The sequence below is a fragment of the Falco biarmicus genome, chromosome 6 (assembly GCF_023638135.1).
Source record: "Falco biarmicus isolate bFalBia1 chromosome 6, bFalBia1.pri, whole genome shotgun sequence".
In the NCBI taxonomy this organism is placed as follows: Eukaryota; Metazoa; Chordata; class Aves; order Falconiformes; family Falconidae; genus Falco; species Falco biarmicus.
This window is the reverse complement of record NC_079293.1, coordinates 43,001,073-43,015,502: the sequence shown is the minus strand read 5'-3', so window position 1 is coordinate 43,015,502 and position 14,430 is coordinate 43,001,073. Positions and strand designations below refer to the sequence as shown.

General features: G+C 39.6%; 1 protein-coding gene across 6 annotated transcripts in view; it reads right to left on the bottom strand.

Annotated features, from left to right (window-relative positions):
- Positions 1 to 8,359: 8,359 nt before the first annotated feature.
- Positions 8,360 to 14,430, bottom strand: part of UTRN (utrophin) — a 386,536-nt gene continuing 380,465 nt past the window's right edge. For all 6 annotated transcript variants that reach the window (XM_056344155.1, XM_056344154.1, XM_056344157.1 and 3 more), the window contains 2 exons: positions 12,170 to 12,192; positions 8,360 to 10,544 (listed from right to left, as the gene is read on the bottom strand). In XM_056344155.1, coding sequence (XP_056200130.1) covers positions 10,536 to 10,544; positions 12,170 to 12,192 — 32 coding nt within the window. In that variant the 3' untranslated portion in view covers positions 8,360 to 10,535. The remainder of the gene's footprint in view (positions 10,545 to 12,169; positions 12,193 to 14,430) is intronic.

The window sequence follows — 14,430 nt, the reverse complement described above, 5'->3', positions numbered from 1 at the left end:
CTGTGCTGCAGCAGGTATGCCTCTGAAGGGTTCTTGGCCCAAGGACAAGTCCACAGCGGAGAAAGTACACCTCAAAGCATCTGTGGCTGTGGATAAGCCCGTATTATGGAATTTGACCTGAATTGCTTGAGAAAGGAAATAAAAAGGTGATGCCTTTGGCTGCCTGGAGCTAGATGCACCTGTGCCAGGAAGGGGGTGCTTTGGTAAAGGCTCAGATATGGTGGCAAGGCTCTTCGAGTGCTTGAGGAGTCTAACCTACAAATGAGGTAAAATGAGGAAAGCTTGTTGGCCACTGCAAGTCTGAAGATGAGTTTTGCGCCTACTCAGAGCTATTGTGAGAAACCCTTGTCGAGGCCCAAAGGCAGATTTCAAAGCACGTGAGAAATTTTGTAATGAATCTGGATTTCTAGATGCTGCCTGCCTTCTGGCATAGGCAGCATCTCTGAGAACCACGGTTCTGGGCCCTGAGGGGCCGATTAGGTAACCTTGTCAAAATAGCCTTTGGTGCTTTTTTTTTTTAATATTTCTGCGTGCTGGTTTTTAGTTGAGAAGTAAATACCTCAGAAATTAACTTATCATTATGAAGCCTGGTGCCCTTAGGTCAGTGGGTTATAGGAAATCGGCAGCCACAGATGGCAAGGTCTTAACAGCAAGGACCCGCAGCCAGAGTGTAGCTCTGCTTTTTATGGAGTCCTTGTGAAAAAAGCATCTCTGAAAAGTCTGTCTGATGCCATATCAAAAGTGCTTGATTTACTTAAAAAAAACCCTCAAACAAAAAAACCCAAAATCCCAAACAACAGATTGCATTTAGAGATTATATTATTTTCTTGTGTGCCACCACCACCAAAGGCAAAAATCTGACCTAGAATGTCCTTAACTACTCGCTGGAAACCTAATCTTCCTGAAATTTGGTTATCACTAACACCTTCACAGCTACATTAGTTTTAAATCTGCTGAAGATGTCACAGGGAGAGGGCTTGGAAATCTGTTCCTTGACTCTTACTAAAAGTATGTGCAGTATAATATAGCACTGGTGAAATACTGGGGGAAGGACGGAGCCGTTACAGGCATGTGCTCGGGCGGGCAGAGTGGCTGCATTCTGCCTCTTGTGCCCTGTGGGAGCAAGGAGGCAGAGAGAGATGCCCACCTATTCCCCAAACACTCTTCGGGCTTTTGGGGGAGAAGGAGGATAGCAGTAAGGAAACCTCTAGCAAAATCTCTTTAGTGCATGTTAAAACTTCTTGCTGTAGTTCTAAAGCGAGCTGTTTTTCAGGATGCTATACTAACACATAAGTTAAATTTGCCTACCCAACCCAGGTAAATTAACAGATTTTTGGGAACTGAAGTGACAATCAGCCCATGACAGACCCTGTGTTTATACATACACAAGTCAGTTTGTGATGACAGTAAAGCAGTGTTTCTCACATGTCCTCACTCACAGAGACACGAATACAGATCATATTGACATTAAGCAGCAACTCCCAGATAATTTTTTAATGTGGAGTCAGTTCCTATATGGCACTGTAAATGCTAGGCTGAAGGCTAAATATAAGTGTATGTAATCATCAATCAAGAAACTACAATGGGAATGTGGGAATAGGTAACTGGCCAAATTATTTTCTGACTTTGATGTGAATGCCTATTTGGTGCTTGGTTCCCTGGAGCTAAAGGATGAGATAATTGCCCCAACCTTCAGTCTCTGTTCTTTCTCCTGTTCCAAGATAAGGACACATTTCTAAGGTGGTTATTACTTAATTATCTACATGATGATGCTAATATCCACCAGAGAAACACAGCTTTCCTTTTCAAGTGTTGCTGAGCAAGAATATTAAGTGGTCCTGCATTTGGGCAGGGGGAGCCCAAACTGGGATGTCCTCCTGCCTTGCTTCTTGGCGGGGGGACAAGGCCCATCCAAGTGGTTGATGGGGTGGGAGCCTTGAGGGGCTGGTGGTGCCTTTCCTGCGAGGAGAGGATGGCCATGATGAGGAGTGAGCTCCATGGAGGCCCATGCCAAGGCAGTTGGCTTAGGAGCTGTGCTGGGTTCAGCTGGGACACAGTTCATTTTCTCCTTGGTGGCTGGTGCAGCGCTGTGTTTTGGATTTGGTGTGAGGACACTGTTGGTGGCACACTGATGGGTTTGGCTGTTGCTGGGTCATGTTTATACTCAGTCAAGGACTTTCCAGGTTCTGGGGCCCTGCCAGCGAGAGGGCTGGAGGGGCACGGGGAACTGGGAGGGGACACAGCCAGGACAGCTGACCCCAGCTGGCCAAAGGGATATTCCATACCATGGGACATCATGCTGAGTAAATAAACTGGGGGAAGAGGAAGAAATGGGGCGGAGGGACATTCAACATTACGGCATTTGTCTTCCCAAGTAACGGTTACGGGTGACGGAGCCCGGCTTTCCTGGGGATGGCTGAACCCCTGCCTGCCCATGGGAAGCGGTGAATGAATTCCTGGGTTTGCTTTGCTTGCGTGTACAGCCTTTGCTTTACTTATTAAATTGTTCTTGTCTCAACCCTCGAGTTTTACATTTCCTCTGGGTGAGGGAGGAGTGAGCGAGCAGTTGTGTGGTGCTTGGTTGCTGGCTGGAGTCAAACCACAACAGGAACCAGCTGTGATTTTTATTTTTTGTTCCATAATTTTTATTTTACTATAGATAAATGCTTGTTAAACTACTGTTGGCATAATGCTGTTCTGTTATACACAGTTGTCTCCAGTATATATACCAAATAACTGAAATAATGCCATATCATCATCTATATTGCTGCTTAAGACACTTCTTAATGGAAGGGTAGTCCACAGGACTGAACTTTTAAATGTGCATCATTATAGTATTAAGATTTCTGATTTTGCCTTGTCACTTCTGCCAGTCTAGGAGGGGAGAATAGATGGGTGTGAAATATCTTGGGTTTAATCATGTCACTTAATCTAAGTCTTCTGTAAGGTACATATTGTTTGAGAGAGGTATAACTACTACTATCAGAAACTAGGAACAAAACCAGCTCCTTTTCTTAAGCATCTCTCTGTATCAGCTATTCAGGCAATATATATTGAGAAAAAAATTCTCTCATTTAAACTGCTTACTGCATTAACTAAACTGCCATATTTTATCCAATCTCTGTGGAAACAGATGTGCTATAATCTTAATTTATCCCTTGTCTTTCCTTCGCAACTGGGTTAAAAACTAACAAGTAAATGCAGCAACTGCAGACAAAGCTGGCAGGCTTAAACTGCAGTATTTGTATGGTAAAGAATTTTTCATATAGCTTGGAAAGGCATGGTTATGCCTTCCTGGTTTGGTTTACATTGAATCATAAAGAGCTCTAAAATCAACAGTGTCATGAAGAGATCTTGCTTGAGAGTGTTTGTAATCAGCCTTGAAGAACTGTAACTTAGTTGTGTATAATGAGATTGCACTATTCATAAAGTTGTAATTTTAAGTCAAACCTTCCAAGAAGCTTTCAATAGGAGCACTGCTTTGGGCCAAGAAATGGAAAGTGGACCAGTTTTGACTACTTGGTAGTAATTTATAAGGTATGGGAGATGTCATAAAAAATAAAGTGAGCGACCATATCAACAGGCTTACAGAATTCTAAATTGGAAAGCTGGGTTTGGGTTGGAGATTTTAATGTTTGGATGCTGATGATCTCTGAACATGTGAATGGAAGCAGCCAACCAAAACCATATCTGTGAGTCCTTGCCTGGGAAAGCAAGTCTAGAAGAAAAGCAGATAAACAAGATAAATATTTCCTAAAATGCCAACCTCCTAACCCCATTTTTCTAAATACTGTTACAAGTACTATGAGTCATAGGAAAAGAGAACCAAAATGCTGCAATGACCAAATGTATATAGTTATCAGAAGAGTTTATTTGCCAAATGCTACCGAGGTCTATATTAAGTGGATTATACTGGAAGTCAGTGGTCTCGTCTATCCCCTACTGCCTTTTCAGTGGAGGTTTGCATGTTGTCTGGAGGCAGCGTGCTGTGCTGGCAAAGGGGCACGGTCCCAGCAAAACTGTAACCTGCAGACCAAGGGAGTGACTAGGGAATAGTGTTATTTGGGGAGACTGGGGATGTGGTGCTGTGTCCAGCTTTGGATGCCTGGCTCAGCCCCTTGCCACCAACTGGGTAGCACAAGCTGCACTGTGAGAAACCTAAAAGAAAGTTCAAAACTAGAAAGAATTCTCTTTTGCTAAAGCTATCGTTCATTTTCCTTCCTTGGCGAGAAGCAGATATCTTGGGGAGGAAAAAATGCAAGTGTAAGCAGCAGACAGATGGATACCATGGTATATCTTGTTGTGTACAAAGCCTGGCTCATATTTCATAATAGTCAACCATTATTTTGATGTTTTACTGCTACTTAAACTAGTTTTACTTTCCAGCCTGCAAGCATCATCTTTACAGGAACTGGGATTTAGGGGATGAAATAACATTCTTATTCTGCTCATGTTTCAGCCACTCAGGTTTTCCATTTGTTCACATCTGTATTTTTATAGAAAATTGATAGGCGCTGTAATTGCAGCCTGCTGAAAGCAAGTAGGTCAGAGCTACACTTCCCATTCCAGAGGGACTGCTGGGACTGGAGAGACAGAAATACATCTGGACAGTTTTTCTTCCTGTGTGCTTGTCTGTGTGTCGCAGCCATTCATTAGATGCCTCGCAACTGTTCACCAAAATACTGTGCGGTATTAAACAAAATCAACCAAAGCATCTGTGTTTAAGAGGTCCCTCCCTGCTCATCTGTCATACTCCTCTTGACGAAAGGGTTTTTCAGGGTATTGTGCATTGGCCTCAGACTTACGAGGGAAAATTTCTCAGAATGCACTGATGACAATTTCCTAGCATAGATGGTCAAGGAGCTAGTGAGGGGAGAGACCCTGCTGGACCTCCTACTCGGAAAGAAGGAAGAATGGGTACGAGGTGTGAAGGCTGGAGGCTGCTGTAGCTGCAGGGACCCTAAGATGGCAGAGCTCAGGATCCCAAGAGGAAAGGAGCAAGCAAAAGGAAAGGAGCAAGGCAAAAAGCAGGATCACACCCCTGGGCTTCAGGAGAGCAGACTTTGGCCTGTTCAGGGACCAGGAAGAATACAGAGACACTGCCTAATCCTGCAGGGATGGAGGTTAGGAAAGCCAAGCCTGCTGAGGGATATGAAAGGCCACAAGGACTTCAACAATTTTAACAGCAACAAAAGGCAGACTGGGGAAAACGTGGGTGCAGTGCTCACGAGGACCTGGCAACAAAGGACACAAATGTCTGAGGTACTGAATCCTTTCTTTGCCTTGGTCTTTACTGGTAAGACCAGCCTTCTGGAAGCCCAGGTCCTTGAGACCAGAGGGAAAGTCTGGAGCATGGGAGATGTCGTCCTCCTTGTGGAGAAGGATCGGGTCAGGGAACACTTAAACAAGCTGGACATACATAAGTCCATGGGATCTGATGGGATGTACCCATGAGTGCTATGCAAACTGGTTGATGCTATTGCAAGGCCCCTCTTGATTATCTTTGGAGAGTTATGGGAATTGGAGGAAGATCCCAAGGATTGGAAGAAAGTAAATGTCACTCCAGTTTTCAGGAGGGAGAATCTGGGTAACCCTTAGCTTTCCCTGCTATTTGTTTGCATTTAAATTGATGTGGATTATCAGTGTTGGTTACTATTGTATCTTCTGTCCTCTTATTTATTAATGCATAAAACTTCCTTTGTGGGTTAGGTACCAGTCACACTTGGAAAATGTATACAGAGAAGCACAATTGCAGTGAACTGCTCATAAAAATTAGCCCTTCAATGTGCAAAATGCCATCTCTACTGAAGAAAAATGAATGGGTTTGCCACCTGTTTTTGCAGGGCCAGGGTTACACACCAAATATTCCTGCTTGTAGTCATGTGAGCTGTCACCTGGACTTCCATGTCACCTGGGCTGGGATTCAGGAAGGTTACTGTATTTGATTAAATGGTTGCATATTTCCATATAAAATTCAGGTGAATAATCACAGCCTTTCTTGATTATGTGGCTTTTTTCATAACTCCATGAAATCTAGTTTGAGACACACAAAATGTTTTTAAGGGATCTTGTCCATTCCTTGCTCTTTTTTTAGTTCATTTTCCAAATAATTGAAATCATATTGAAAGAGGTACCATTTACCGTGGGGGCAAAGGGAATTCAATCATGCACAGATAGATGAAGTGTTGCTACGTGGTTTATTTATTTTTATTTTTTCTGGTTTATTTATTTTTAAATCCTTTTTTTATAACCAGGTCACTGTAAAAATTCTTATATTCTCCATGGTTTTGTTTAGTACCAAGGTGGGATCTATCCCCAGAAATCAGATTTGTAAGCTGCAGACATCATCCTTTGAGCTAGTTACCCCACACTCTCCTTTCCATAGTCAGGAAATAAGTATTTCTGAAGTATAGTTTCTCCAAGGTAAACAAAAGTTATTAGAGGTCATTAAACTAGATATTTTTGAAGTACTTCTCTGACTGTACATAGAGTGACTAATGAGCATGAGTCATTCATCCGTAAATACTGTGTTTCAGAGATGAGAGTGAGATAGGATATAGTGTATATGTTGTGGTGGTGTTTGGTGTGGGTGGTTTGTTTTTTTTTCCTTTGCTGTGTACGTACTTATCTTTTAAGACTGGCACCTAGGAATTCTGTTCAGCTCTCATGGTTTATCATTTCAATAAGCATACTAACACAGAGCAGTTTTCAGTGTAAAAGATGCCTTTGTATAGGCTGCACCAGTCTGCTGCAGTGCTGGGATGCCTGGGAAAACAAGCTGAATCAGCCCACTCCTGGCAGCTACGCCACTGATGTCTCAGACAGAGATGCTTAAAAAAGCAGTTGATGAAAACACTACCTTCCTCTTCTGAAGGCGGCTGCTGTGCTTGCATGCAGCTGTTCTTTCTAATGCATGGATGTAAGTTGCAAAGAGTAATTTTTGCTGGCACATCATGAAAATTTAAGAGACACTAAAGACAGACGATAGGTTCTCAAAGACATGTGAGCCAAGGAATATTTCACCTTTGCTGGCCCCAGGAATGTTTTTTGAGGAACATAGCATATAGCTGATGATTACTGAGAGCTTTTTTTACCTGTAAGGTGGAACAGATATCTTCCTGCAAAATTATTATTTTTTTTTTTTTTTTAATACCCCACTGTAAGTAATTTACACCTTGGCTGGATTTCTAAGTCTGACTTTTGTTGCTGCTGTTGTGGGAACAGAATTCTCAGCCATATGGCATGACATCTTAATTTCTATGTGACAGTAAACAGGATCCATTACTCAGTTTTTCAGTGGTGCAAACATTTACTTTTATGAAGGTTTTTCTTAGGGCAACTCTATACTAAAGTAGAGAACAAAAAATACAGCATGTAATGAGCAAAATCTCTCCAAAGGGCAATTTGGACTTTAAATGTTTAAAAGAATACTTTGGTCTTTTGCATAAATCTAAAGTTTGCCCATTACAGTAATACATTTTTAATCTGGCTAAATTAAGCTTTTTTCACTCAATATAATGCTGTTTCTATAATTCCTTGTTAACTGCTGAATCGCTTAAATGCCATGTGAAAAACCCAGTTCCTCCCTACAACTTCTTCGTTAAGCGTTCTTTCACAAGCTGAGGGAAAACGACATTACTTTGATACTTATGTTTTCCATTTGTTAAGAGTTTGAATAAAAAAAAATATAAATACTAAACATGAAAACAGCACTAACTGTTACTATAAGGAAATGGAATTGTTAGGGTTGTGGATTTTTTTCCCTCCTTTAAGCACAGTACTTCTAACACAATTGATTAATACAGCTTGCATTAGCTTAATACAAATGCCTAAAACCCATGCATGGTAGGGCTAGAAAGTATGTTATTACCTAATACTGTGCTTCAGCTGAGTACATTGACTGAATGCCATCAGAACTTGAAGACTAATTTACAGTTCTAGTATTTGACAAGGCTTCCTGTATTATTTTATTGCTGTTTTGTAATATGTGTTTATAACATTTCTTAAATAAAAGCAGTCCGCTTCTCAGTGATCAAACCTATTATGTCATAAAACTGAGAAGTATTCCAGACTAAATCACTAAAGATCACAGAACGATTTAGGTTGGAAAAGACCTTTGAGAGCATCAAGATGAACAGCGGAGAAAATATGCACAGATTTATGGGGAGAAAACACTGCTTAATCTCATTTACATAAATGCAAACCACACTCCGAAAATGCTAGCATATAGACGTGGACTATCACAGCACTCCTATGTTAAAACTAATCTTCTCCAGAATGAAATTTTCAGCACTTAGCAAGGAAAAATGCCATCCTTGAAGACCACAAAACTTGAAAGAACTCCATGCTTCTTCTCATGTTACTGCAATATATTCCTTTTATTTATTATTGTCTCAGAGGAAGAATGTTACAATGTAGTGTTTGAAGCAGCATTTACTTGGCAGCAGAGGACAAAGGATGCATACAAACACAGGCAGAAAAACAACTTTATACATAACCTCATATTCAGAACAAAAATAAAAGCCACCGAATTCACTACTGAGACTTATTTTTTTACTTATGTAGGGGGGTATTTTTAAGGATTCTTTGTCTAGAGAATGATGTAGTTTGATAAAAGCCATATACTTTGCAGAGAACTGAATATAAAGCTATTTCCAATACTACTCATGAAGATAGGTCTGAGGTAGAAAGGTGGTCACGGCTTCCCTCTTCTGTAAAATGTGGGTGTTTTATTCCTCAAAATAACTACACTACTTATTTTTAATAAATGAAGCATTTATAGAGGCCAGCATCTTCTCTTTCCACCTTGACAATTTTGCTCCACTCAGAAGTAATGTTTAGCATTTATATAGAGCTTTTCATACACTAACTAAGCAAGCCCTACAACAACTTTGAGAGGTAAGTACTATCATCCCCATTTTACAGGTGGGAAAACAGAGGCAGAGTGGTTAAATAACTTGCCAAAGGGTTCAGAAAGAACTGGCACCAGAGCCAACATTAGAACGTGGTCAGTGCTGTGCCCAAATGACTCTTTGAGCAGCAACAGTACAGGAGTGAATACTGTGGGTGCAGGACAGTGTAGCTGGCACCACTTCACAAAAACACTAGAAATTTCTGACCTGCTGTCTTAAATGTGCTCTAGCATTTTTCGGTAGCAGTAGAGAATTTGCAACTCTTCCAATACCATCTTGAGATTATTATTTTTCTTCTCTTCAGTAATAATTAAGAACAACACAGTTTTGTTTCTCTCTACTATACATGAAATATATCGCATGCAGTTTTACCAATTAAAGGTATGTCCTGAAATTAAAGCAATTGTCCATGCAGCATTGTAAACTCTGTGAATACATTAAAATATCTTATGATCATATTTTAAAACTAGAGCTCAGCTGATCAGTGACATAACTTTCCCGTAATCATCCCTACTTAAAGTACATGAATAAATGATTTCAAAGATAAAGATGAGTTGCAAGACTACAATGCCAAAGGATTTCGAAGTGCATTGCAGTTTTGAAGAGAATGTTCTGTCACTAATAGTATTGGAAAGGGCTTTCTAATTGTCTCTTCATTTCCAAGAGGCAGACAAGAGAAGGGGATCTCACTGAAATGAGCTTTACTTCACAGACTGTAAATTCCAAAACTTGAAGCAAGTTTGGCACAGCAGGGAACAGCAAAGCTTTGTCTCTGAACAAAGTTGGAGAAATTACACTAACATAGACCTTACTAAAAACAATTTAAGCTATCATCTAAGTCCTCTTCTTAGCTATCTCCTGATTCAAAAGTAAAGTAAGGCTTAAAAAAAGAAAGAACCCTCCAAACGGAGTGTGTTGGCTGGAAATAACTAAAAGAAAACTAAGAATACTATTTTGGTGCATGAGGATGATTATGACTCAAAAAAAAGAGTTTACTTTGTCTAATAGACTTAAAATACTGTAGCTTGCACCCAGTGGCGATTTTTGTTAACCAGTAACAATAATACAGATTATGGGAACTTCATATGCCAATCCTGAAAATAATTCAAGGGTATTCTGAAATTTGTGTGGTCGAATGGTTAGCATATAAATAATCAGTACAGAATATTAAATGTATGAGAATATAACTAAGGGTATTTTACAATGTAAAAGTAATGAGCTGAAAGGAATGTATAAATGTAACATTTTGCTCCAAACTCCTTATGCAGTCCTCTTTACGATTATCAAAAAGAACGTATATAAAGCCCCTGCCCCTTTTCCCCCGGCTGTATATTTATACAAATCAGTGACAAGTACTCCACTGCTCATTAATTTACAGTTGCATAGAAAGGGAAGAAGAAGAAGAGAGAAAAAAAAAAAAAAAAAAGCAATACTATAAAAACAACATCCTCGTCTTTGGGTATTCAGTGTTTTACTGTTTCAAGTAGAACACGCAGTCAGAGCGAACAGCATGTCCCAGGGTCCCATGCAGTCTTCTGATGAAGTGGAACTCACGATTGGTGGTTTGTAGAAAAGGGTTGTACTGCACATCAGGAAGCACTGGTCAATGTCCCAATGAACTCTTTACATTGCCTGTCATGATAAGAAATAACCATGTCAGTACCGTGTTCACACACGTTAGAATGCTCTAACTACTGTGGGCTTGGTTCAGTTAAGGACTCCGGTGTCCTTTTACAAAACTCCTGTATTTTAAAAATTGAGCTGTATTGGTCCAAGACTCAGCAAGTCACTGAGGGATGTTGTTAAAAGAAAACTAATTTTACCATACTGCAGTGTTTAAAATTCTTGTTGAGTAAGGTCCAGAGGATGTTAGTCTACAGAGCAGTAAATATGACTTAAAGACTTCTCCGTGTTCTGAACCCATGGAAAAAAATTGTTTAGGCAAACTACTGTCTTATCTGAAGCCTAAGTGGTAAAAACAGAGAGTATACAGTCTGGATTTGGACTCAGCCCCTTAACATGTGAAGCTTGTTTCCAGGCTCCTGTTTCAGGATTCTGTTCCTGAACAGACAAATGTGCCTTCTCTAATGGTTCTGGAAGGGTAAGTTTGCAGTGACACCATTTGGAAATCATCCTGAATTTAAATAAATAAATAAATCAATCAAATGCTTTTTCAGGAAGATTTGTGTTTTTCACTGATAACACTGAAAGCTACCTCCATGCCTGCTTAGAGGAAGGATTTCTGAAAAATCCTAGTTTAATTCACTAATTTAACTTAGGAGACTGAAACACAGTCCAAGTTGACTGAATGAAATGCAGGGCGTGATTCATCCCATTCTCGTCAGAAATTCCTGTTTGGGAAGACAATCCAACAGTCCAAGAAAGTGTTTCCACAGTAATATTTCTGAATTTTTAGATATTCATTCTGGGGAAATCTGACCTTGCAAACTGTTGATTAATGGGTAGGATGAAGCAATTTGGGGGTATAAATAGACTCTTTCCCTACCACTTAATTCTTCTGAAGTCTCACACAGCAATTTGTGGTAGTCTTTAAAACTTATTTAACAATGAAACCTTCAAAGAACTCTGCAGTGACACAAGATTATGTCATTCCTTATTTGGCACACATGGGCTCCAATATCAACCTAATCCTACAGCAAGTGTTTTTCTTCTTTCTGTTACTTTCAAGAAAAAAATAACTGACCCCTCATACCAGTTAGATTTTCAAACCAAGTATCTAAATAACACATTTTTTTTCAACATTTTTATGAACTTTGAGAGTAGCCAAATTTCTGTTTTGAGTTTGTAAAGTGGTTGCCTACTGGGAGAAGATAGCTTAATCCAGCATTTTAAGATGCTGTGTGGCTCTTGATCGTTGTGCCCTGGTGCCCATAGCGCCCAAAATGGAGCTACGGGCATCAGGGCACAAGGTCACATGGAAGCCTTTGTAAGAACCAGCTTTGATCTTGCAAGCTGATGCTGGCTTGAAACTAACTGGCCCTCATAGACGCAAGGTGATTCCATCTGGTCAACATCCCAGAACTGCACACCATAGTACCTTTGGCAATGGCTGAACTAGCGGGAATTTTCTATTAACTGGGATATTCCAGAATCTAGTCTTCCTGTTATGTTGGTCTAGCTTCCAAATAGACTTCTAGGGAAAAATATAGAAAAATATCCAGCCACTTTGTTTTAATAGAACTTATCAACTTATTTTGCTTCCAATGACTATGCAAGTATGTAAACATGTCTCATACCTGTGGTCTGCCAGTGAAACTTGCTGCAAATAGAAAAAACAAAAGAACTTTAGAAATGTACATGATTCTGCATCTTGGCAGTTTAAAAACAAAGCCAGTATTAGGAAAATACGTACTACAGAAGAACAAAAATATTATTTAAAAAAACATATGCATTCAACTGGAAGTGTGTTGTAATGGTCTACGCGTAACTTCACAAGTTTACCTTTCTCTTAAGAAATGTATAGCATTATGAATATATAGATGTTATGAACTGTTCTTTTTCATTACTTGCGACCATATAGACCTATATATAAAGTAGTGTATTATAATATCGTCTGTTCAAAATGCTTTGTTCTGGAACTCACTCTTGCACAGACAAGACTGCTGCACTGTGTTGCACACCTACCTAGTTCTGATGACCGATCTTATAAATAAGGAAGGAAAAGAGGCATTATAAGCATAATCAAAGGATCTGGGGAGCAAAAAAAAAACCCACCCCAAACTCCACCATTAAGAGCAGTGCCTTACTATAGGAATAATTGATTTATCAGGGATATTTGGAGTAAGTAGAAATACCGATTTCAAGATTAATTATAACCTGAAACCCATAAAACCAAATATAGCAAATATGAAGATTGGCTCTATTATACAGTCAAGATAGAATAAAAATAATCCATGTAAGGCTCAGATGCTAGTAATTCCTTAATGAAAGCTGCAGTCAGAGTAGGAGAGACTAGTAGGGATGAGGTGGTAAGAAAAATAGCTTTTTCCCTTTTTTTTTTTTTTAAATAAATGGACATGATATGTTGAACATGAAGGCTGTTCCAATAAAATTTAGCTTGGATACAATTAAAAAAGGGTAATGATATTAGTTTTTAAGGTTAGGAATATAATGGTGCTCTTGAAACAGATTGCCTAGGGAGTCTGTGGAGTCTGCGTCTTTGGAAGTTTTACAGAACAGGTTAGACAGTTATCTGTCCAGAAAGACAGATCCTTCTCAAAACAGCCACAGGAAAAGATGATGGACCTTCCTTAGCAAAACTCATGGAGTTTAATGCACTCTGTTGGGAAGGACAGACTAAAATCCTCATTCCAGGCTTCTAAAACAGTGTATGAATCTTACATAGTTACATGTACGCCTAGTAAATCTCCCAATTAAGTGATGTTATAGAATGACTGAAGAAAAGCAAATGTAATTAGTACCTACTAAGTGGGGCATGATGGTTTGATTTGATTTCTACAGCAGCATGACCATGGCAAAGGGAAAAATCACATGAAATTTGGAACTGACTTCTTTTAACCTTAAATGCTCAAATACATCTCCCAATATGAAAGTATGTGGGGCCATGGTTTTGACTTGCAGTCCCCTCCTGTCTCATTCAGGGTATAGTTTCATGGATGTTAGTTTACTGTATAGTTTTTCTCCATGTTTCCTGATTGCAGAGAATAGCCATCATTGTCAAGCTGGCCCCGACACAGGGCAATTTGCTTTAGATTCATCTGGGCCAAATGACCAGGTAGTATGCAAGACAATAATTTGCAAAAACAGGAATTGATACTGGAATTGCATTTACTACTGATTCGTATACACACACGTGCCCTTGAGTTGTGTTGAGTAGTCCCACTAGCTGTTGACCTCAAGAAGAGATGCTCCTTAGAATCAAATCCTTAATCTGCAAAAAGATAGGCTCTGAACTATTGAACTCAATGAAAAATCTCAAAGGACAGCTGAAATGACCTTTTTTGCTACATCCTAATTTACTTTCTCAAAACATGCAAAGTGCATCTTCAGTGATGCAGTTCTTCACAGCCAAGCAATGTACATACAGGAGATAAAAGGGGTATTTTAACAGGGTTCACCAAGTTTCCAAAATAGAACTGGGTTCACTCCCAGTGCTTCTAAAAAGCCTGGGCATAAAGACCCTCCCTCTCACTTGTGCCTTTTAAACCTGACCATCATTATTACATTTCATTTGAAAGAACTGTTGAAAGTTTAAGAATGTATTGAAGTTTTCCCTACTCTTTTTCTGAGCCAAAAGGGCTGCAAGTGAAGATATATATGTATGCACATATTTGAAAAAAACAATACACGTGAATAACACAATCTGTACAAAATACTGCTGGAACCAGGAAGATGGCTCCCCACTTCTGCGAGTGCGGTAACGCTCTGGAAGGAGCGGGATGAGTGGAAATGTAGGTCGGTTGATACAAGCCATGCACAGGAAACCAATTTGTTTTCCTTTTGAATTCTCTTTAATAGACACAGAATAAAATAACAC